Source organism: Phodopus roborovskii, unplaced genomic scaffold, assembly GCF_943737965.1.
Source record: "Phodopus roborovskii unplaced genomic scaffold, PHOROB, whole genome shotgun sequence".
Taxonomy (NCBI): Eukaryota; Metazoa; Chordata; class Mammalia; order Rodentia; family Cricetidae; genus Phodopus; species Phodopus roborovskii.
Genome location: NW_026126480.1, coordinates 36,205,493 through 36,228,125, shown reverse-complemented (window position 1 = coordinate 36,228,125; position 22,633 = coordinate 36,205,493). Strand labels below are relative to the sequence as shown.

The 22,633-nt window shown below is 50.3% G+C and overlaps 1 protein-coding gene across 6 annotated transcripts; it reads right to left on the bottom strand.

Moving 5' to 3' along the window:
* Positions 1 to 177: 177 nt before the first annotated feature.
* On the bottom strand, positions 178 to 21,714 carry Fbxl19 (F-box and leucine rich repeat protein 19). 6 transcript variants are annotated; one of them, XM_051193078.1, is made up of 11 exons: positions 21,431 to 21,714; positions 18,798 to 18,998; positions 17,076 to 17,219; positions 16,854 to 16,940; positions 16,556 to 16,774; positions 15,907 to 16,068; positions 14,418 to 14,929; positions 5,971 to 6,134; positions 5,712 to 5,873; positions 1,407 to 1,625; positions 178 to 1,297 (listed from the first exon to the last, which is right to left on the bottom strand). In XM_051193078.1, exons 1-11 carry the CDS (start codon positions 21,470 to 21,472, stop codon positions 1,119 to 1,121), a joined length of 2,091 nt encoding a protein of 696 aa, XP_051049035.1. In that variant the 5' UTR covers positions 21,473 to 21,714; the 3' UTR covers positions 178 to 1,118. The 6 variants fall into 6 exon arrangements, with proteins under 6 accessions (XP_051049035.1, XP_051049038.1, XP_051049039.1 ...); XM_051193081.1 differs by having other exon boundaries at positions 16,036 to 16,068; XM_051193082.1 differs by lacking the exon at positions 21,431 to 21,714 and adding an exon at positions 20,161 to 20,488.
* Positions 21,715 to 22,633: the final 919 nt, after the last annotated feature.

Sequence of the window (22,633 nt, the reverse complement as noted above, 5' to 3'; positions counted from 1 at the left end):
GAGTCTGTTACTAAGTTCCCACAGCAACTAAGAGGGACCGTTTCCAGTCTTAGCACTGATTTCCGGAGGTGTCCATTGGCTGCTATTTCCATGGCAACCAAGAGTGGCAGTTCCCTGGGCAAATGGGACACACGTTTCCATGACGATGAAAGAATGGGAAGAGCCAAACTGGAGAAGTCCCATCTTGCCCATCTTTAAGCTGACATCCCCCACCCCCAACTCAGGTCAGAGGGGTGGAGCCAGCTGTTCAAGACATTAACATGAGAGAGCTGGGGTGGGACAGTCCAAACTGGGTACCCACTAGCCCAGTCTTGGTCAAGCCGGTCCCCTCACACCACAATCCCCCAGGTCCGAGGTGCCCCCGGTTCAAGTAACACTTCAGTACAGATGAATGTTCAAGTATTGTGTAGAGAGCCAGGCAGGGGTCTGAGCTACCCCTCACCACTCCCCTGGACCACGAGCTGAACAACGGGTAGACCCGTGGCCCTACTCCTTGCAATAGCTGCCATTTTCAGTGACGTGCACGGAGTCTGGGTGGGGGAGAGAACTGAAATCTGGGTGGAAGGAAGGGGCGAGGGATCACCCCAGAGAGTATTGTCGCCATCTGCTCCTCTCCCAGCCCCCAGTCCTGGCATTTCTTGGCTTCTAGAGCCCCCTATCTGATACCTGGATCCCTTTGTGGGCCCCCACCCCACCCAACTGGTTTTTGTTCCCTGAACCCTTGTTGGTCTGCTCTCTGCCCTCCCCACACCCATCCTTCACCACTCCCAGTACCCTGTGTACAAGACACCATTTCCCCTCTTCCCTACTTGAGACTGGCACCTTCACCACCCCTCCTCCATCCCTCTGGCTCAGCACCTCCCCAGTACCTCTAGACCCACTCCCAAGGGGATGGAAGGGAGAGATGGGAAGCAAAGACCCCCAGAGATATCAGTGCAGGTGGGAGACGGGGAAGGGGAAGGCTGGCTCACGTCACTGGGCAGGAATCTCAAGTCATTAAACTTAGAGGAGTGCCAAGTCATGAAGAAAAGCAACCTGGCCTCCTATGGGGTGAAATGAAGGCGAGAGGTACAGGCGCTCTTGTTAGAGTCCTGGGGGAAGGGGGCATAGGCACCCAACTAGCTGTCCTTGAGAAGTAGTTTCTCCTCTGGGCAGCGGAAGGGGCCAGGTGGCCCAGCAGCTGCCAACCGGGCACAAGCTTCAGGTGAGAGCTGGCGGCAGGAGCGTAGGTCCAGGCGGCGAAGACGTGGGCAGCGACGGAACAGTGGAAGGCAGTGGTCCGTGAGCCGGTGGCATCCTGAGGATGAGGCAGTAGCAGCTTAGACTAGATAGGTAAGTGGGTGGTAGGCAGTAGACAGGGAACTCGCATCACCAGGCAAGCAAGGCAGATGAGGGATCACACTTACCAGCGAGATTGAGGTGCACCAGTGTCTCTCGGAGAGGGGAAGTGGGAGCTGTGAGGAGGTGGACACTTGGGTCCCCAACATGGGCGCAGTGACTCAAGTCCAGGGCACTGAGCTGGGGAGCGTGGCGCAGTAGGAGCCTCAGGGAGGCATCGGTGAGTTCCAGGCCTGCCAGGCGAAGTTCTGCCACCCCCTGCAGCCGACCTCGGCTCTCTGTTTGCCCTGGGCAAACAAAGAATTTAGCATTCCAAGCCCCTCATATCCCCAGACCCTACCCCAGAGCTCTGAGCTCTGCCACTGCCCTCTACCCTTGTTATCAGCCCCACACCTGCTCCCGGCATGTGACAGCCTCCCCCCCCCCACCTCGCGCCACATGACTAGCCCTTCCCAACACCCACAGCACCCAACCTCTGACCATTGCTCCTATCACCTCAGGGAGCCTCCCAAGAGAGCTCAAGTCTTAACATTCCTCTCCTAACCCCCACCCCCAGTATCTGATTCACTGTATACATTTTTCCTTAGGGATCTTTTTCTCCATACATAAAAGTGTCAGTTCAAGAAAGCAGGGACTTTTTGCTCACTGCTCTGTCCCTAGTAGGATGCTCAGTATTTTCACCCAGAATCCAATAAACAACACCCCTCCACCCTCCCATGACTAGTGAGGTCACTGTTCTGGCTCAACAACAGCCTCACTTGAACTCCTCTTGTTCCTTCTCCACCAGGAACCAGATTTGACCACAAACACCCTCCTACACTCTTGCTATGTAACTGGCTGGCCTGAACTCCCTACAGACCTAGTTGGCCCCAAATTAGCAGCAATTCTCCTGCCTCTACCTACTGAATGCTACTATGCCTGATCTACTTTCTGGTATCAAGGAACCATTCTTAAACACAAAAGGGATAATATCTCTCCTCTACTTGAAATTCTCTGGAGGTATGTGCTTGTTAGGTTTTTTTTTTTTTTTTTTTTCTTATTTTTATTTTTGTCAGTTTGACACATGCCAGAATCCTCTTCGAAGAGAAAAATGTCAACTGAAGAATGGCCGCAATCAGAATGGCCTGCAGGCAAGTCTGTGGGGGCATGTTTTTTATTAACAATTGATGTGGGGTCACACAGGTCACCGTGGGCAATTCCACCTCGGCAAGCACATCTGGGTGGTATGACAAATGCAAGCAGAGCAAGCCATGGAGAACAAGCCAGTTAGCAGTGTACTTTCACGGTCTCTACTTTAGTCCCTGCTTTGAGTTCCTACCCTAACTTCATAATAAAATACAAGGTCTAAGATGAAATTAATCATCTCCTCCCACAAAGTTCCTTTGGTCATGATGTTTTATCATAGCAATAGAAAACTAAGTAGGACAGGGTAACTTCCCAATAGAACGCTGACTCCACAAATGGCGGTCCACAGACCCTAATAGGATGACCTATGTTCAAGAGACTGCTGGCCACTGCAGAAAGAGTCCATAGGCCTCCTCCTCCCATGTCTCCAGGGGAAAGGGCTCAGTGTCCTCCCACTCTATACTACCGGCTTGAATCCCTGACTGGCGGACTGCAGGCCCCGCCCCAGAACTGGCCAAGATCTCAGGTTTACTTTTCTTTCAAATTCTCTTGTGCAAAAACACTGTTAGGCCTGTAATTACACTTTAAGAAGTCAAGCCCTGGTGGGGCAGGTGTGGTGCATGGCTTTAAAGACAGCAAGTGGGAGGCAGAGGCAAGTGGATCTCTGTAAATCTGAGTAAGTTCCAGGACAGCCAGGGCTAGCTACAGAAAAATGCTACCTTAGTGGTTAGGCACACATACCATTCTTCCACAGGACCTTCAGTTCCTAGCACCCACATCACAAGGCCCACTGACACCTGTATCTTCGGCTCTGAGGGCATCTGACACCCCTGACCTATACAAGCATCTGCACTCAAGTGCACATATCCACATAGACATACAATTTGAAATAATAAGAATGAAAAACTTTTAAAAAGGAAGCCAAGCCTCTCCTTTGATCACCTCTGTTCACAGATGAGAATACTAGGCTGAGGTCACAAAGTCACCTGTCTAAGAACACAGGCTTAAGAAGTAACAAAGCCAGTAACCCCGGGCCTGGGGACTGAATTCGATTCTTACCACAATGCTATCATGGGCCAGGCAGTAGCCTGATTCTGAGAAAAACATCACCAGATGTCACAGACTAACAAGACAAGTTTCCATAGTGCTGAAAATGTGTGTGTGTGTGTGTGCGTGTGTGAGTGTGTGTGTGTGTGTGTGTGTGTGTGTGTGTTTTTGGGGGGGGGTCCTTAGGGGTTGAACCTAGGGCCTCATGTGTATTAGGTGAACACTCTCCACTAAGCTCTGTCCTCATTTACTTTCAGTTGCCTAGGCTTGCCCTGAATTCCTGATACTCCTGCCTCAAATTCCTGAGTAGCTCAGATCACAGGAATAGACTACTAAGCTTCAATTAGATTTACTCTTTATTTAAAATTTATTTTTGAGACAGAATCTTAATATTTAGCTTAGGCTAGCCTCAAATGCTTCTGCCTCAGAAGTGCTGGGACTACAAGGTGGGCTACCAACTCAGGCTGGCTTAAAACTTTTAAGTGAATGACTAACAATACAAAAAGGATACCTATTTGTTGTTCTTAGTTTTGTTTTTCAAGACAGGGTTTCTCCATGTAGACCAGGCCGGTCTGTCTCTACCTCCTGATTGCTGGGATTAAAGGTGTTCACCACTGCTCAGCTAAATGTTTTAAATACATGAGTATTTTGCTTGCATGCAAGCTATATGTGTGAAATGTGTGAAGTGAGACAAGGTATTGTGTCCCCTGGGACTTGACTTACAGATGGTTGTGAGCAACCATGTGGGTGCTAAGATTCAAACACAGGTCCTGTGGAAAAGCAACCACTGAGCCATCTCTCCAGCCCTTAAATGACAGTTCAACACAGAAATTTAGATCAGAGATTTTTCTTGAAAACACATACTTACTTTACCCTGACAAAGAATGGCAGCAAACGGGCTGCTGGTGCCACTTCCTAAGGTCTGGCACCCAAGCATCACCAGTTACTACCTCTGTGGGCATTCAACATGGCAAGCCCTGAGTCCTACCCCTCCACATAGCTCACAGCCTAGAGAAGCAGCACATTTACAGACTGGCCACAGCCCAAGTCTACCAGAAGAAAGAAAGGTTAGTGTATGTCACAGAAGTGAGAAAACTGAGCATATTAAATAAGAGCTGAGAGAGCTTCCTGACCTGGAAGAAAGGAATGACCAGAAAAGGAAGGGAGAACAAGATGAAAGGGCGTGGGTTCCACTGAAGCCCCTACCTGCCCTGCTCTGCGTACTGTCACACTCAGTGAGAGCCAACAGTCAAGACTATACTAAAACCTCTTCCCCATGAATTCAGGACTCAGAAAAAAAAAAAAAAAAAAAAAAAAAAAAAAAAACCAAGTGTGGCATCTTTTTCTCCAAAGAGTTTAAAAGGACAGCTGTTAATTAGATGAAAGATGGTACAGCATCAGAGGTAAAGAAGATAGGAAAGGAAAAGGCCCCAGAGTTGGAGAGAACTTGTCAAGAAGGCTGAAATGGCTAAAATATAGGGATGGAATAAGGCAGTAGGAGGCCAGCTAATCTAGCCCTCAGCCACCACAATGAAAAATACTAGTTTTATCCAAGGATGGTAGTCCACATCTCTACACTCAATACTCAGGAGGCAGAGTGTCTCAGGTTTCAGGTTGGTCTAGGCTACAGAACAAAACCTGTCTCAAAACCAAATAAGAACAAAAAGTAAGAAATGGTTCACACTAATTCCAGCATATGGGAAATAAAGGCAAGTGATCTCTTGACTTTGAAGCCAGCCTGGTCTATATAATAAGACCCTGCAAAAAGTCATGTTAACAAAACCAACCCTGTGAGCTTAGTGGCAGAGTGCTGGGTTCCCTAGGTATGGAAAACAAAACAGTGGTCTTTACTCATAGTACTAGAGACGAGAGTTAAAGCATGGGACAACACAAACAGATGTGCCCTCTCAGGTGGCTTTCCTGGCTGGTATGAAGAGACTGTTAGGGCCAGAGAGGATGTTTGAACACCATTGCTCCTCACCAGGCATTCCCCTCCCTTCCTAGGAAACCCAATCCTTTTATGAATTAGTTCCAAGTACACAGGAGGAAATGAGTGAACAAAAAATGGCCAAGACAAGTCTTCCTATTCAGATTCCTATTTTCCATTCTTACTTTAAAGCCTGGCACGTCAGAATAGCATTCAAAGCTTACACCTCCACTCAACCTAACCCACCTACAAGGTGAACACAAGGCGGCCAAACCTGGTTTAGTGTCTGGTGGAGGCAGCAGTAGCTCACGGAGCTGGGAGTCTTTAACATCTTCAATCCAGCGGAGGTCCAAGAGTCGCAGTGCGGGCAGTGGGGCTGAGCCCAGGGCAGAGACAGAGAGCCAGGAGCACCCGGAAAGCACCAACTCCTGCAGGCCTAGAAACAGGAACTTCACCTGGTACCCGCCTTTGCTGTCCTGTGTGTCCCGCCGCCCCCTGCCCCCAACCCTGCCCTGACTCACCACCAGCCCTACCTTGCAGTCGGTTCAGAAGCCACATGAGCTGCTTTTTGGAGACACCTGTCCAGCTGAGGTCCAGAGCACGGGGCTGGCGGCGAACAACCCCACTAAGCATGGGTGGGGTCAGTGACTTCCTTCGGCTTAGGTCCATCCTAGGCCACAGACGCTTGTCATAGCACCTGCCAGCCACAGGGGGGAGACAAAGTCCTCAGCCCCAACTCTCAAGGAACACACAATCTCAACACCCCAGCTCTCTCCTGTCCCAAGGATGGCAAGAATCTTCTGGCCCCCAGGCCAAAGGACTGGATTTAGGACCTCACCTCATTGCTAACTGGAAGCAAGACCCTAGGCAAGTCCACTCCTCTCCCTGAGTCAGAAAGACTTCAGTTATAAACTGAAGATAATGACTCAGGCTGCTTGCAAGGCCGCTTTAAGATCAAATGAAGTAATTACAGTTCATGGACCTTACGACTTATAAAGTCCTTTGCCAGATAGCTACACAAACTTCATACACACTGTTTGATGTAATTAATGCCAAAGAGATCTGAAAGCAGCCCCTAGACTCTACCTCGGCTTCTCCATTTCTCTCCCATACTAAGTTATGCCAGCTCACAGGCACTTCTCAGCTTTACTCCGCCATGACAGTCAACTCTGGACTTGCAGCCCTGATATTTTCTGTCTGTTGCATTATGGAGTTTCCCCTTCTAGGATGCAAGTTCCATAGGGGGTCAGATTTGGCCTTTTTCACCTCTGGATCCTAGCATCCAGCACACTAAAGGCAGGTGCAAAGTACAGATTACTGCACATTTTGAGCACTGGCCACCAACAACTCATATCCCCATTTTGCTTATTCACTAAGTGTTTATGGAAGGCCTGGTGGGTTCCAGACACTGGAGAACAAATGCAAACACGCAGACTCCGAAGCAAACACGTCTGACTCCAGCATTACAAAAGACTCAACTGGTCCAACACGCAGTGAGTGGAAGGCTCCCAAATATTATCGAGTAGTCCTTCCCCAGCTCTCCTAAAGGAAGCTTTAACATCTAGTGGTATGCTGAAGTTCCAAGGTCTTCTGCTTGAGTAATTTTCAAAGGCCAGGAAATTCCCACTGAACTAATGGGCAGGCTGGGGATGAGACCTGGGAAACCTGAGGATGGAGGAGGAATTTCTATATCTTTTATCTCTGCATAACATGGATTTATCTTTTTTGGTTTGTTTGAGAAAGGATCTCAAATTGTAGCCCAGACTGATCTGAAACTCACTTTGTAGCCCAAACTGGTTTGGAACTCACTACTTAGGCTACTTTAGAACTGGAAGTGAGCCAGGCATGACGGCGCATGCCTTTAACCGCAGCACTCAAGAGGCACAGGCAGGTGATCTACATAGTGAGTTCCAAGACAGACAGAGCTCAAAACACACCTTTATTCCCAGCACTCAGAAGACAGGCAGGTGGACTTCTTGAGTTCAAGACCAAACTGGTCTACAGAGTGAGTTCCAGGACAGTCAGGGAAACACAGAGAAACCCTATCTCGAAGAACAAAACCAAACCAAACCACAAACAACAAAAAGAAACAAAAGACCTCGAGGTATTCCTCCTGTCTCAGCTAGGACTGCAGGTGTGAGCAACCACCATATTTGGCATGATTTAAATCATTCTCTGCACTTAAAACCGGTGTTGTACTGGGAGTAGGGACACATGTCTGCAATTCTAGCACTTGAGAGTTAAAGACAGACAGGACAATCAGGAATTCAAGGCTGGCCTCAGCTACATGAGACTCTGTCTTAAAAAAAAGAAAACACAAACAAAAAATGAACAGCAGACAACAGTGGTTCACAAAAAGGTATAACTTTAAAAACACAAGAGCTAAAGATTCACAGTCAATAAAATGATCGACAAACAAGCCTGAGTTCTATCCCAGAACCACATGAAGGTGGAGAGAGGACTGACCAGTTATACTCTAAAACCTCACCTCCTCCCAAATAAGAAAAAAATTAAAAGGCCAGTCTATATTGCATAGTGGGACACTGTCACCAAAAGCCAGTGAGATGACTCAGTAGGTAAGGGTGCTAATGCCAAACCTGACAAGAGTTCAATTCCCAGGGTGACACTTCATCACACTTAACACCACCCCTAACCCCTTGATTGACAGAGAGAGAGAGAGAGAGAAAGAGAAATAGAACGAAAAAGCCAGTAAAGAAATGCAATTTAACTAAATACAATGAAAATTATTACATTCCACTCAGGAGTCCCTATGGCTGTAGGCTACCTAAAACTACAGCCAGTTAAGCAGGTGATATGGATTAGAAAGGTGTTACAGATGCAATGGCTCCCATAGATTTCCTTTAGAAACCCAACAGATTTAGTTTTCATTGACTGTCACTTGAAGGGTCAGGTAACTTGGCACAGAGCACATGCTGATAGCCCTAGGTCTGCAGGAGGCTGAGGCAGGAGTATCACATTGGGCAGTGGGGCCAGAGCCTGACTCAAAACACAAACAAAGTGGGTGCGGAAGTGTAGTCCCAGCACATGGGAAGCCAAGAGGACCATCACAAGTTGGAGGCCTGAAAGGGCTACATATTAAGACCCTGACTCAAGAAACAAAAAAGAGAGAGAAACACCAACAAACAATAACAAAAACAAAACACAAAAACCTTGCCAACCCTCCACAGCTGGAATATATTTCAGCAAAGGCTATCCGAGTCAGGCTCCAATGGGAACCAAGTCCTTGAGGTCCTATTGATAGGAATGTCCAGCTTCCTCTGGGCACAAGGAACAAAAACACCACTGGGGAAGACCAAGATAAGAACATGGCCCCTCAACCCAGACCAAGAGAAGGGAACATCCTGTGGAGATAATGCCTGAGCTGAGGCTGTGAAGAAAGCAGCCTTACTCCAGGAAGGGGAAGGTGAACAAAAGAGGGTCTGTCTACACCCAGGAGCAGGACAACATGGCAGCTCTGGAAAACTTAGGAGGCAAGAACAAGGACAATTCACCTTAACATAATGGTGCTGATGGCTACAGGACTCACAGCACTTGTTTACTCAAGGGTTACTATGTCCCCAGCTCTGTTCTTTGCACTAAGCATTAAGTCCACATCATCCCTGGGAGATGATTATCACCTCCTTTGTTCAGTTAAGAAAAATAAGGCCCAGAGAGGTTAAAAATGTGCTCAAGAGCTGGAGAAAGGGCTTAGCAGTAAAGAGAGCACTTACTGCCCTTGCAGAGGACCCAGGTTTGGCTCTCAGAGCTCACATGGCAGCTCACAACTGCCTCATGCTCTGGTTCCGGGGGACACAACATGCTCATGTGTGCCTGTGGTGCACATAAACTCACACAAGCACATACAATATACAAAAATAAACTAAAAACAAAAACAAAACCTTGTTCAAGGACCGTAGGCATTACTGAATGGAGCCTGAACCCTGAGCGGGCAGGAAACCAGGCAGCCGTAGGGCGTGAAAGAGTAAAGCACTGTCACAGACACAGAAGCAGAGGAGAAGGGTATGACCCAGGAGACTCAACCCCAGTTCCTCCTCCTCCACTCAGGGACAGCTCTCTGGGCCTCTATTTCCCAAGCCATAAAATGGGATAAGAGTTCTGACTTCAAAGGCTTGTTACCCCAAAGGGAGCAGCACAGGAAGGGTTCAGTGGGGCCCAGCATATGTCCAAGGGGACTGTGAACTAGGTGAGAGCCATGATGTCCTTCTAGCTGGGGAGGTGACATGCAGGAAAGTGGCACTTAAGGTACACATGGGTTTTCTCTCTCTCTTCTTTGAGACAGGGTTTCTCTGTGTAGCTCTGGCTGGCCTCAAACTCAGAGACTACCTCTGACACCCAAGAGCTGGAATTAAGTGCATGTGCTACCACTGCCGAGCTGAGGATTCTTGAATAGGCAGGCCTGTTTTGTTTTGTTTTCAGTGTTTCAAGACAGGGTTTCTCTGTATGTAGCCCTGGTTGTCCTGTAACTCGCTCTGTAGACCAGGCTGGCCTCAGACTCAGAGATCCACCTACCACTGCCTCCGGAATGCTGGGATTAAAGGCGTGGCCACCACCTGACAACATCCCTGTTTTGACTTCAGCCTAGCCCACATCCTCCTGTCCTCCACTGCAATTTCAAACCTCACCTTGCAGAAGCCCCTGGAGACCGAGGTTCTAAATGCTCTCTAGAGGCTCTGCATGACTGTGGACACAGGCTACATCCAGTTCTCCCTTCCAAGAGCTCTTTAGGATTCTAAAACTATCACTGTCCTCTAGTCTCCCACCAGCCAGCCCTGACCAGGAACCAGTTCCTTCCTTCCTTCTGTACCCATGTCCTTGAAAACTGCAATGTCTACCTAGTACATCAACACCTCCTCCACAACCCCCCTGCCCGCCCTTTGCCTCCCAGTTCTAAATAATCAAAGCCACCAGACAGGAAAGCCTGCAACTGCCTGCTCTCCCACTTACAAACCTCTCCAGCTACACCCTCTTCTACCTCTTTCCACACCCCATTTCTTCATTTATGCTCATTCACTCATTGTTGCCTTAATAGTTGGTGAATGCCAGATGTCTTCTCAAAAAACCAGGGGCACGGCAGGAGCACTGGACCAAGTCCCTGCCGTGGAGCTGGTGTCTGACTCTGGCCTTGGCTCTCCCTCTCTCTAAGCATAGCCAAGAATAGCAAGGTTTTGTATGTATGTGTGGCTGGAGACAGAACCCAGATCTTCTGCATATTAGGCAAATACTCTACCACTAGTCCTTCTGATAACAAAGCCAAATATTACCTTTGGTCACTGATCTCCCATGACCTCCCATCACACCCACCACTGCCCACCATCCTTCTTCGGCCTCTCTTTTTTGTAGGACCCACCTTGATCTCCCAGAAATCTCGGGTTACTCCTTTATTCCGCCTCTGCTCTCTATCACAGCAGTTCAACCTGTGGGTCAAGACCCCTTTGGGGATCAGAATGACCCTTTCCCAGGGGTTGCCTATGACCATCGGAAGACAGATATTTACAACTCCTAACAGTAGAAAATTACAGTTATGAAATAGCAACTAAAATAATTTTAGGGTTGGGGGTCACGGCAACATGAAAACTTTTGGGGATCACAGCATTAGGAAGGTTGTGAGCCACTTTTGTCAAATCTGCTATCCACAGGATGAAAAATGTCAAGTTGGCACCAGACTGTAATCTCTCAGCAGTGGTATCTGACTAGTTCACAAGTTTTTCAGACCAGAGAGATCAAATCTGAGCTCTCTCTCCACTGAAACTGTTCCTCCCCTATGATTCCCAAGTTTCAAGAGTATCTCTATCTCCCATCCAGGCTTCACAGCCAATGAATGAGTCAGCAAGTCCAAGGCAATTTTCTGTATCACACACGAAGGCTTGAACCTAGGACCATGATAAACAAGTGCTCTCTACCACAACGCCTGTCCTCTGCAAGAGCAGGGCATGCTCTTAACTGATGAACCATCTCTCTAGCTGCTCCCCACCCCCCCTTGTTTTTTGAAACAGGGTCTCTTCGAAGTGACTAGGGCTTGTTGATCAGGTTAGGCTGGCTGGCCAGCAAGCCCCAGGAATTCTCTTGCCTCAATTCTGGCCTTTTACATGGGTCCTGGAGATGGAACTTTGGTCTTCACAACACTTTGCTGACAGACTATTTCCCCAGCCCCCACCCTTCCCCTTTTCCCTTATTTCTTCTTTGTTTTAAACGTAGGCTGTCTCAGAACTCACTCTGTAAACCAGGCTGGCCTCAATTTACAGAGATCCGCCTGCCTCTGCCTCTAAGGGCTGGGATTGAAAGCGTGTGCCACCACTCATTTCTCCTAGTCCTTTTATCTCAAGAAGTGTCCAATAAATTGAGGAGGCTAGCTCAGAAGTCGCCATCTTTCTCCCTCACTCTTCCAGTAATGGGATTACAGACCTGCACCCTCAAGCCCAGGTGCCAAGCCTCTTCTCACGGTCTTGAGCCAGGCATGTTGGTGCAATACGGAAGCAGGAGGGTTCTGAATTGACAACCAAACTTCGTCTCAATCCGTACCCTCCCCACTGCCCCTAGTGAGCTCCCTGACTTGTCCCCCACTGTGGTCCCAAGCCTCTGCTTTGTCCTTGTTGGCTCTTCTCACCTGAAGGCACCATATACTGAGGGCTCAGTACCCTCAGGCACTGTGCTAACCGCTCTACAGGAACCGCCTCATTAAATCCCACAAGGTAAATAGGACTTGGCTTCTGTATCTGAGGTTCTGCATCTAAAGAGTCAAACGCCCACGGGTAGAAAGATTCAAAACAAAAATTGCCTAAGTACTGAAGGAGACATGTTTTGTTATTCTCTAAACAATACAGTAATAGTAACTATTTATATATTATCCGCATTGTATTAGATACTGTAAGTCATCTAGAGAGTGAGCAGATTATATGCAATCACTGTGCTGGTTGGATTTTAGTATCCTGAAGTGCAAGAGCATTTTAGAGCTAATTCTTCTTGGGACCTGAGTTCCAACTACATTAATATATAACCCAGACTTACAAGTGAGAAATAGAGGCCACAAGAGATGTCACCATTGATGTCACCACTGATGAAAGCCATGGGCTAGGCTTCAGGGCCAAAACTGGGCCTTCAGGGCCTCTCTGCTTTGACCACTTCCAGAGACAATTCTCTGCATGGATCCTGTGTGTCAAGCATGGAGCTAGCTAAAACTGCATGGACAATCACCTCCCCAGGAACTACATCAGAATGTGTGGTTACCACCAGCAACTTGTGTGACTGCATCTATGCTTCCAGAGCACTCTTCTTTTTTTCCATTTTTTTTTTTTTGGGGGGGGGGTGGACACACAGAGACAGGGTTTCTTTGCAAAACAGCTCTGGCTGTCCTAGAACTCATTCTGTAGATCAGGCTGGCCTCAAAATCAGAGATCTGCCTGCCTCCACCTCCTGAGTGGGACTAAAGGTGTGCATTAACACCACCTGGCAATCCTGGATTTACATGAAGAAAAGAAGAAAATGAGGCCAGGACTGGTGGTGCAAACCTGTAATCCTAGCTTCTTGGAAGTAAAAGGATCACAAGGCCAACCTATGCAATTTGGAGAGCCTGTCTCAAAAATAAAAAGGAAGATGGCTCAGGGTGTAACTCAGTAGTGGAAGACTGGCCTCTGTACCAGTTCCTGAGTTCAATTCCTAGCACAGGCAAAGGAGAGAAGTAAGGAGGGAGGCTAAAAAAAGAAAGTAAGTAAGTAAGGCAGGCATGAGGAAGTTAAAAAACTAGCCTAAAGGCATAAACTCACTGGAACAAACAGTCTACCAGAGGCATTTGCCTCTGGCTGTCACATACCAGTCTCCCTGGCCCTAGGAAACCAGAAGGCAAAGAACTAGCTCTCCAGATCCTGTCCCAAAGGAAGAGGGAGGGAGTTTTGTTAACCCCTAACTTAACTTGCAAGCTTCAAGCGTGCTCAACCCTCATGAGTGCTGCTATTACAAAGATAACCATCACACTTTTTTGAGACAAAGTATCATTATGTAGCCAAGACTGGCCTCCAACTCAGGCTCCTCCTGCCTCAGCCTCCTCCTGAGGGCTGGAAATGCAACATTGTTGAAGCCCTGACAGGAATCTGAGTCCTGGGAAAAAGCTTGAATTTACTCACTTAGTAAAACATTTCTTGAACATCAATCTATACAGCCTTTGTACTATGCTGGGGATATGAAGATAAAAATTGATACACAGTATGTGTCCCCAACCCCAGAAACTGAAGGGAACGTGAAAATAAATATGAAGGATTGTCCACATGCCAGAGGCCTCTTTGTGCTCCATTAAGGGAACAGCATGCTGTGGGAGCATGACAGAGGAAGCTTCTTGGAAGAGGATCAGAAGGGAGGACAGGCTTTGGAAGATGACCCTACACAGAGTTGAGGGGTCAGGAGGGAAGAGGTGGGCTGGTTCAGGAGGCCCAAGCATGGCTGCTTTAGAGAGCAAGGACTACCTTAGCTAGTAAAGCTGAGACCAAATCAGACTATTTTCAGAAGATGGATCTCAGAACATAAGAGAAGTTGTTCCTGACACTATGTTTGGAACACACTCTGTGTGTGTGTGTTTCAAGACAGGATTTCTCTGTGGTTTTGGAGGCTGTCCTGGAACTAGCTCTTGTAGACCAGGCTGGTCTTGAACTCAGAGACCTACCTGCCTCTGCCTCCCGAGTGCTGGGATTAAAGGTGTGTGCCCCCAACGCCCATCAACACTAACTCTTAACACATATAAACAATAAAGGGAAACAGTAGGAGCCACAGGGTCCAGATTCAAATTCCTGGTTCTACTATCTCTTTTCCACAGAGCTTCTGGAGGTTAAGTGAGCTCAGAGTAACCATGACAGTATCACATTAAGACAGACACACCAAGGAAGGAAAGATTTAGAGAGAATCAGAGACCTATTAGAGGTCATCCAGCAAGAATCATGGCAGCAACACAATTCAGACCTGTTTGGCCACTCACCAGCGGCTCCAAGTCCGGCAGACTCGCATGCAGACACACAGCTCTCGGGGGCTGAGGTGCTGGAAGACACGGAGCCAGGCAGCCCGAGGCAGGGGGTGGTCGGATCCAGCAGCCAAAGGCAGAGTGTCAGGCTCCGGGCTTCGAGGCGGGGGCCGTACCACATGCCGCTCCAACTGTGGAGGCCTTGGTGGTGGGGCAGGGCCCAGGGGCCAGCTGAGCAATGGTCCCCCACTGCCAGGGCGTATAGCCCGCCGGCCCCCACGGTTCTCCTTCTCGCCAGAGCTGCCACGGGCAGGTCGCCGCCCATTCCGAGCCTCCCCAGGAGCTTCATCCTCACTAAGCGATGTGCCAGATGAGTCTGAGTCAGAGTCTGAGTCCGAGGAGGAAGAGGAGGTATCAGGTACCCGCTCCAGCAGCTGACACATCCGCTTAAAACGCTCCAGCTTCTCCCTCTGTGGTGATGGGGATGGCACTGCTGGTCCCTCAGCAGAGGCCATAGGTGGCTTTGGTTTCTGCAGAGAAACAGGTGAGGCTGTACAAGGGTCTAAAGTGACTTTCCCAACCACTCACCCAAAAGGATCACCAGAGGATGAAGAGCCCAGGAGACACAGTCCTGAGTTCCTAATTGCTTCCAAACAGTCCATCTCTGGACTTAAGTTTCCTTATCTACAGTGTGGATTCAAAGTCCAGGCAGCCTGGTGGGTAGTCAATGGCTCATGAACCTCTCAGAGACAACATATGGAGTGCTGGCTTGCCTTTTCAATTCTGGGACGTGGAAAGTCCTGCTTTACCATTTACAACATGGAACAATAGCTAGACTAGACAAGTCTACAATATGGGAAGAGCAATAACTTTCTTAGAGTAGAATACTCTTGCTGTCTTCACAGTGACCTATCATTGGGACAACTTGAGCTACTCCTTTTAGGTATGAGGAAACTCAGTGAGGCTCAGAAAGACCAAGTAACCTGTCCAAGGCCACAAACTGACATTTGGTGGATTTGGACAGTCAGACAGAATCTTGTGTTTAGATTGCTCTGGCTTTGCGGTGTGACCTTGGGCCAATCTTTTAAGCTCTCTGGGCCCCATTACTTTTATGTCATTGGATCTATCTAGTGCTGTGGGATGGAAGAAGAGGTGAGCTTAGTAAGTAGCTGTCTTCATCTCACAAACTAGAAAAACCCATTTGTTTGCCTGAGCAGCTAACAAATTGCCAAGACCATATAAAGAACCAGTGATCTGGCAGAAGTTTAAATTCATTTCTTTACACTGAGACTTAGAAAACTGAGAAAAATGGGCCAGATGACAGCCCAATGGTTACTGGAAACCAGGGGTTCCTATGACCCGGACCCAGTCTACTATACCATCCAACTCTTTCCAGGGGTCCATGGTGACTATGTGGGGTTAGGACAAGACAAAACAAGCAAGAAGGGACAGATTTTAGTCTCCATAAGAAAGGTGGGGCAAGGAAGGGGGGAGGTCCCCGGCACACCTCCCAGTTCTCGGGAGGGAGACCAGGGTGGCAGGATGAGAATGCCTGGCTCGGATTCAGAACCCTGGGGGGCAGAAGGCCGGGGCTGCCTGGGTCCGCTCCTCGGAGGAGGCAGGCATCTCCACCCACCTTCTTCAAGTGCCTCTCTCGGCCTCCTTTCACCTACCAAGAGAAGGAGATACGGGGAAGAAAAGAGATCCCTTTTAGAGATTGGCCCTTACTACCAAACTAAGGGTCACGTACTCTCCTTGGACTACAAATCCCAGAAGCCCCCACCCCAGGAAGACTGCTCAGCATGCTAACCTTGTAATCAGTGTGTTGGCTTACTGAGCATGCTTCTCAGCTCCTTTCTTCCCCCTCAGGCTCTTTGGAGCCCTTCCCTCCGCCTCTGTAGTAGTTTGAGCATGCTCGGTAGCTCCTCCCTAATCTTCCAGGTCTCTCAGATTCCTGGCCTGTAGCAGTTACCTTACCCCTCACTTGTGTTTCGTAGTAAGCATGCTCCATCCACAGCCCCCAACAACAACTAAACACCTCTGAGGGAACCCACATAGCCTCACTCCCCAGGTAAAGCAGGGCCTGGCTCCAGAACCAACACAAACACCAGGGTAAGACGACAGCTCCCAGAGACCAGCCTCACCCTTTCACTCACCTTTTTCCTTGGGGTGGGGGGCTCATTCCCCGCCTCCCTCTCCTTCCGTTTGGGGGGCCCAGGCACATCGTCAGGGGGAGGGCCAGCAGGTAAGGGTCCCTTTCTTCTGGGCAAAGGTGGAGGTGGTGGTGGCTCCTCTGTCAGCTTCCATCCACCCCCTAGGTTAGCGCCTTCCTCACCATTGTCAGCCCTACGGCGCCCTGGACCCTCACCTGCATCCTGGAAAGTGTAAGCTGGGGATGAGGCCCCACCTAGCTCTCAATCCCCCACCCTGCCCCGATCCCAGCCCCTGTTTTACCTTGCTTGTCCGTCCTTCCTGGGTACATCGGGGGCACTCCCAGCAGTTGGGAATCTCTGAATTAATAACACCCTCAGCCTTTCCCATCTGTAGGCAAGAGACCAAATAATGAATAGAAGGTGCCACTATATGCCCAGAGATATACTGGCCTACCTCCTTGTTCCCTGATAGTTTAGCCCACCCCAGTCTTCAGGGTCCCTTCAGGGTCCTTTGACTCATCACCTTCAGGCAGCCAGGGTGGACGATCTCGTTGCAAATTGTACACTCCATGAGGCTCAAACCAAATTTCTCTTCCTCTCCTTCCACTGTATCCTCCTTCCCTGCCTCCCCACACAAGAGGCATACAGCTGTGTGTGGGAGCACGGGCTGTTGGGAAAAAGAGGAGGCATCAGAGACCCCAAACCAAGCTGCAGGGCAGACCTTCGGGTTCAGTTGTAGGAGGAGGCAGGTTCAGACCCCACAGGCCAAGTCCTTAATTTGGTCCTTTTGCCAGGATGACCTTCAGCAATTGATTTTCTACATCTTGAAGATGGGGTGAGGAATCTTTCCTTTGCAGGACCATTGTTAAGAACAAGAGGAAGGCTGGGCGTTGGTGGCACACGCCTTAAATCCCAGCACTCAGGAAGGCAGAGGCAGAGATCTCTATGAGTTCAAGGCCAGCCTGGTCTACAGAGCTAGTTCCAAAGCAATGCAGAGAAACCCTGTCTAGAGAGAGGAAGAAAAAAAAAAAAAAAAAAAAAAGAACAAGACAAAGCATGAGGGAGATTGGGGACACAACTATTATCATTATTGGATTGTTAGCACAGGGTCCAGGGCTAGTGTGATCCTGAAATTATTAACTGGCTTGGAGTAGAAGAGACCACAGACAAATGACAATGCTCAGAACAGTAGCTTGGGGGGTAATTCTAAGGTTGCTCAGTGGGCAGTCCAAAGAGTGGCTCTGGAACCCACAGTGAGACCAGTTAGGGAAAGATCCCTGGGAATGTGTGAAGCTGCAGCTGCTTAGTCTTAGAAGAAAAGGCAGCAGCCTTCAGACAATGTGACTTTAGGGAGGACAATGGTAACATTGAATCATATCAGGGATGTTGAAGGCCATGGATCTAGATCAAGGAAGAAGGATCAGAAACTAAGGCAAGGGGCTGGGGGACAAAGGGAGAAAAGTGGCTGTGAGGGTGAAAGTGCAAGCAGGAAAGCATGGCTGGAGGGAGGGAAGAAGGCAGTAATGTGCGTTAAGGATAAAGCCCGTTCTTGTGGCTAATGGGGAATGGCCATTCTGGTGGCCAGGACTGCTTAAAGGATGAGGGAGGCATGGAAGAAACCACGTTTCCCAGATAACCAGTCTGTGCCGGACCTTTCAATAGGGTATTCATAGCATACTACTGTCTAATCTTTGCAACTCAGAAAAGAAACATTATATAGAGAAGGTACTTGAAGATCAGTGATTTGCTCTCAAGGTCAAAAGAAATGGGTCCTGGACTCGTCCAAGATACCCGAAGGTGTATGGAAGAGGCCAGACAAAGGCAAAAACCTATTCTCCGGTGATAGAGATGGGTTCCTCTTGCACAGGGGCCTACAGCAGTGGCTGAGCTTTCTATAGACTTGAGGCAGATTTTTCCGTGTACCCCACTTTGTGACGAAGACAAAACCAGACATTTAAACAATTCAGTGAAGACCGGAAGTGAGTGAATGAACAAACAGCACCTCTAAGGTACACCCATAGAGTACTCAAGGCCAGTACTACTAATGTAATGGTGTTCTGGGAAAGTGTGCCTGGGGTTCCAAGGTACCCGGCATGGGGGAGGGGGGCCGCAAGACTCACCACGTGCACTGTGCATTCAGGAAGCAGCACTAGACACCTAGAGTGCTCGGGCCAGTACTACTAATGGTGCTCTGAGAAAGTATACCTGGGGTTCCAAGGTACCCGGCGTAGGGGGCAAGACTCACCGCAGTGCACTGCCGAAGCAGGCATGACTGCTTCATGCGCCCGGGCCCCCCGAACTTCTTCATGTCTCGGCAGAAGTGGCAATCCCCGCACTCAGTTCGGACACAGGCCCGGCAGCGGCGGCAGCGGGTTCGGCGTCGGCGCGCTCCGGCCCCCGGCCCCCGGCTGCTCGACGACATTGGGGGCGTCAGCAACGCCGAGGGCTGTGGGCAGATGGTGTGTAGGGTCAGAGAGGCCTGCTGAAGCTGGCCTGAGAGATTCCTGGCCGCAAGCTCCCTGCACCTCTGATGGGGCAGGGCTCCTATTTCTACCCTCGAGACAAGAAGGTCAGCCCTCTAGTGTGTGTCCTGAGTAGTGGGCCACTCCCTCTTCTCACATTCCCTCCTCTAACATTCCCTCCAGCTTATTATTCCCAAGCCCTGGAAGGAGACACACTGGAGCTCCTCCTCTGACATCTCAAACCAAGGTTCCTGGAAAGGGCTTCACGTCTGCAGGATTAACCTCAGGGAGCTTCCAACTCATACCTGTTACCCAAACATCCCATGTTCTCACAGATTTCCCTCCAGATTGCAGGGTGCAAACACCACCTTTCCTTTCTCCCTCTCTCCTTTCTCTTTCTCATGGGTACTAGTCATTCAAACCTTTCAAAACTTGATACTCTGAGGAGATTCACTCCATTTCTAATGACCCACTGTGCCCTCAACTTCCCAAGGCTGACATCCCTGAGATGCTTAAATGGTCTTCCTCAGCCCTCACAGAAGTCCTTCTGCTCCAAGATTTCCAATAGGATCCCTCAGGCAGCCAGGGTAGACTCCCGGATTCCCTGGGATTCTACAAGCCAGTCTAACATCTCAACAAAATTCAAGGTGGGCTCGGTTTTATATCCCCACCCCCGCCACACTATCCCACATCTTACCAGCCTGCTTTTCATCCCTAATTGTCTGGAATCCCTGGGGCTCTCCTGCCCATGGAAACCAGATCCTCTGAAATCCCACATGGGCTCTGCAAGCCTGGAGGGGTCTCTTCCCAGCCAGTCTTAGACCTGCTTCCCCCTGGCTTCTCCCTTTCCAAGGACTTCCAGACCATCCACAGGGTATGGGGCCCTCCAGCACTCTAGGGGAGGGGCCTAGAGGGCGGCGACTGGAGGCGGGGGATGGAGGGGGAGGTCTGCTAGGGGCAGAAGGGTCGGGGAAGGAAGGCCAGTTCCCTAGGGTTGGGAGGTTAGAGGAAAGAAGGTTGGAGAAGAGTTTGGAGCAAAGGGAGGGTGAGGCTGGGGGGCGGGGAAGACAGGGGAGGCCAGGCTGAGGATGAATGGGAGTGGGAGCTGCCTAGGTCTGGGGGTGAGGAGGAGCCGCATGAACCCACCTCACACGTGTCCCGGGAGCCATCTCTCCCTTCTCGGCAGCTCCCGGCGGGTCGGCGGCCATCGGCGGCGGGGGGGCCGGGCGGCGCGGGGCGCGGAACGCTCAGAACGCCGGGGTCCACGGCCCCCCGAGGGCGCTCGGCCCCTCCCTCCGGCGGAGGCCGGGACAGCAGCGAGTGGAGATGGGGAGCGCCGGGGGCGAGGCCCTCCCACGGGCTGCGGCGCGGCCCTTCCAGGGGGAGGTCCTGCTCTGGGGGGCTCAGTCCCTCAGCCCCCCCAGGCCAACGGGGGCTCCTCGGGCGCAGGGTGCTCAGCTTCTGCCCGGGCCCCACTCAGTCCCGGGTACGAGTCTCAGCTCCCCACCCCCACCTCTCCCCAAAGCCCCCAACCCTTAACTGGCCCCTTCTCTGCTCCAACTGCCCAGGGGTCCAGGGACAGACCCGGGGCCCCCCACCGTTTCCGGGGTTCAAACCCCGCCCACCGCCGGTTCCCGGGGAGGGGGGGGTCGCTGCAACCTGCCCCCCTCCCCTGGGTCCGCCCCTGTACTGCGGCCCCCTGACCTACAGAGACAGGGCGCGCAGAGGGGGGTGAAGGAAGCTGCTCCGGCCCCGCCCCCCCCAGCTTGCGCGCGCCCCCGCCCTCCCCCCTTCAAACGCGCGACCCTCCAGATATAGGGATTTAAATAAAATTTGAATAAATCCTCTCCTAAAATGGGAGGGTGTAAGGAAAGGATGGGACAGAGGCAAGAAGGGGATGGGGGCAGTTGGGGTGTCTCGGCACCCCTAGTCCCCTAGCCTCGCGCTGCTTCGGCCCCGGGCCCTGGTCGCCGCTCTCATCCCTCCTCAGCTCCTTCCTCCTTCCTCCTCTCCTCCCTCTCCCCTCCCTTCTTCCCACCTCCTCCTCCTTTTTACTCCCTCCTTCTCCCAGAGGAACCCCGCCCCCTTCACCCTCCTTCCTCCACCACCTCTACTTTCCAGGACGAACGCGTGCAAAGCACGACGGGAGATGTAGTCCTGCAAATTCTGGAGCTATCGTGGGAAAAATGGGATACTGAGGTCAGCCAGTACTACAAATAAGATGGCGAAAGGCAAGCCACGCTGGGAGTCGAGCATGGCGGGAATTATAGTCCAGTTGACCCGAGACTCCCCGTAGCAGGACATAGAGAAGGAGCGGGAACGATGACTACAAACAAGATGGCCTTTTCCCCCGACCCGACCTCCTTTCCAGGGACTCACACGCCCTCTGGTCCACAACCCTCCGCGTGTGTGGTACCTGACGGGAGTCGCAGTCCATCTGCTGCCTTCCCGCTGCCATTTCTACTCCTCAGGAACAATGGAAAGGTGAAAAGGAACGAGGACTACAAGCAAGATGGCGAACGAGGGGCGTACACCTAATAAGTCGATCTTATGAAGTGGGATGGGAATAGTAGTTTTCTAGTCTTCCTGTGTTCCTTAAGAATGCCAGAACCAGGAGGATAAAGAGACTACCATAAAGATGACAGGCTACCTAACCTTTCCTGGTAGCTTCATTCTACCACTTTGAGCGCCTCAGCCGCCTGAACTATCAAAATCCCGCACTCGGTGCAAAGCCGGTCGGGAATTGTAGTCTTCCCCACTCTCCTCTTTTATCTTCTGTCGAGACAATGGAAGTAAGAGGGGCGGGGACTACCGCAAAGATGGCGGGTGAAGGAGCAGAGGATGCTATGGGATTTGTAGTTCAATCGCTAAGACTAGTCTCGGCGGATAAGTACGAAAGGACTGCTGTAGAGATGGCAACCTAGGCGCTTGCCCTCGGTGCCTGTACCTGCTGGGGTATGTAGTCTCTTCTTTAGCTGTACAGAGAAAAGACGCTAGCTGTTGAAATATGTATCACCGCGAACACGCCAAATTGCAAGCGAACGGAAACGGAAAGTCTATTTCCTCCTGGCCTTCTTTTTCTAAAGGGCTTGCAGGGAAATGTAGTCTCAGGCTTTCATTTTCCAGTGGAGAATTGATGTCACCTGTGGGAATCAGTGCTGGTGAGAGAGAAACATCGGGGTGATCAGGGAGTATAGAATATCCGCCTTCCCGAATAGTGAGGATTTCATGTTTTAAAAGAAAGCATCCATAAACAAAAAATTGTCGCAACAAGGGAGGCGTGGTTCTCGCCGGAAAGTACACCCACGCTGTTTTCCCTTAGAAAGCCTGGGCATCTCACACACGATGCTCCTTCTCCTAAACCTTTGCAAATCGATACCTTACACGTCAGCCGGATCAAAGGAAGAAGGCTTTGGAATATGCGAAATCTCCTTCCCGCCTTAGGAAGTCATCAAACCTCAGTTTCTTATCCGAAAAGGGGGAGGGGTGTTAATACTCACCTCCAAGCAGAGTTAGCGTTAAAAGTGTTCAAGAAAGTAACCAGTTCTGGTAAGCGTATGTGACGGCAGTTATTTTTTCGAGGTCCTTTCCAGGCCTGTCGTTTTGGAAGCCCAGGAAT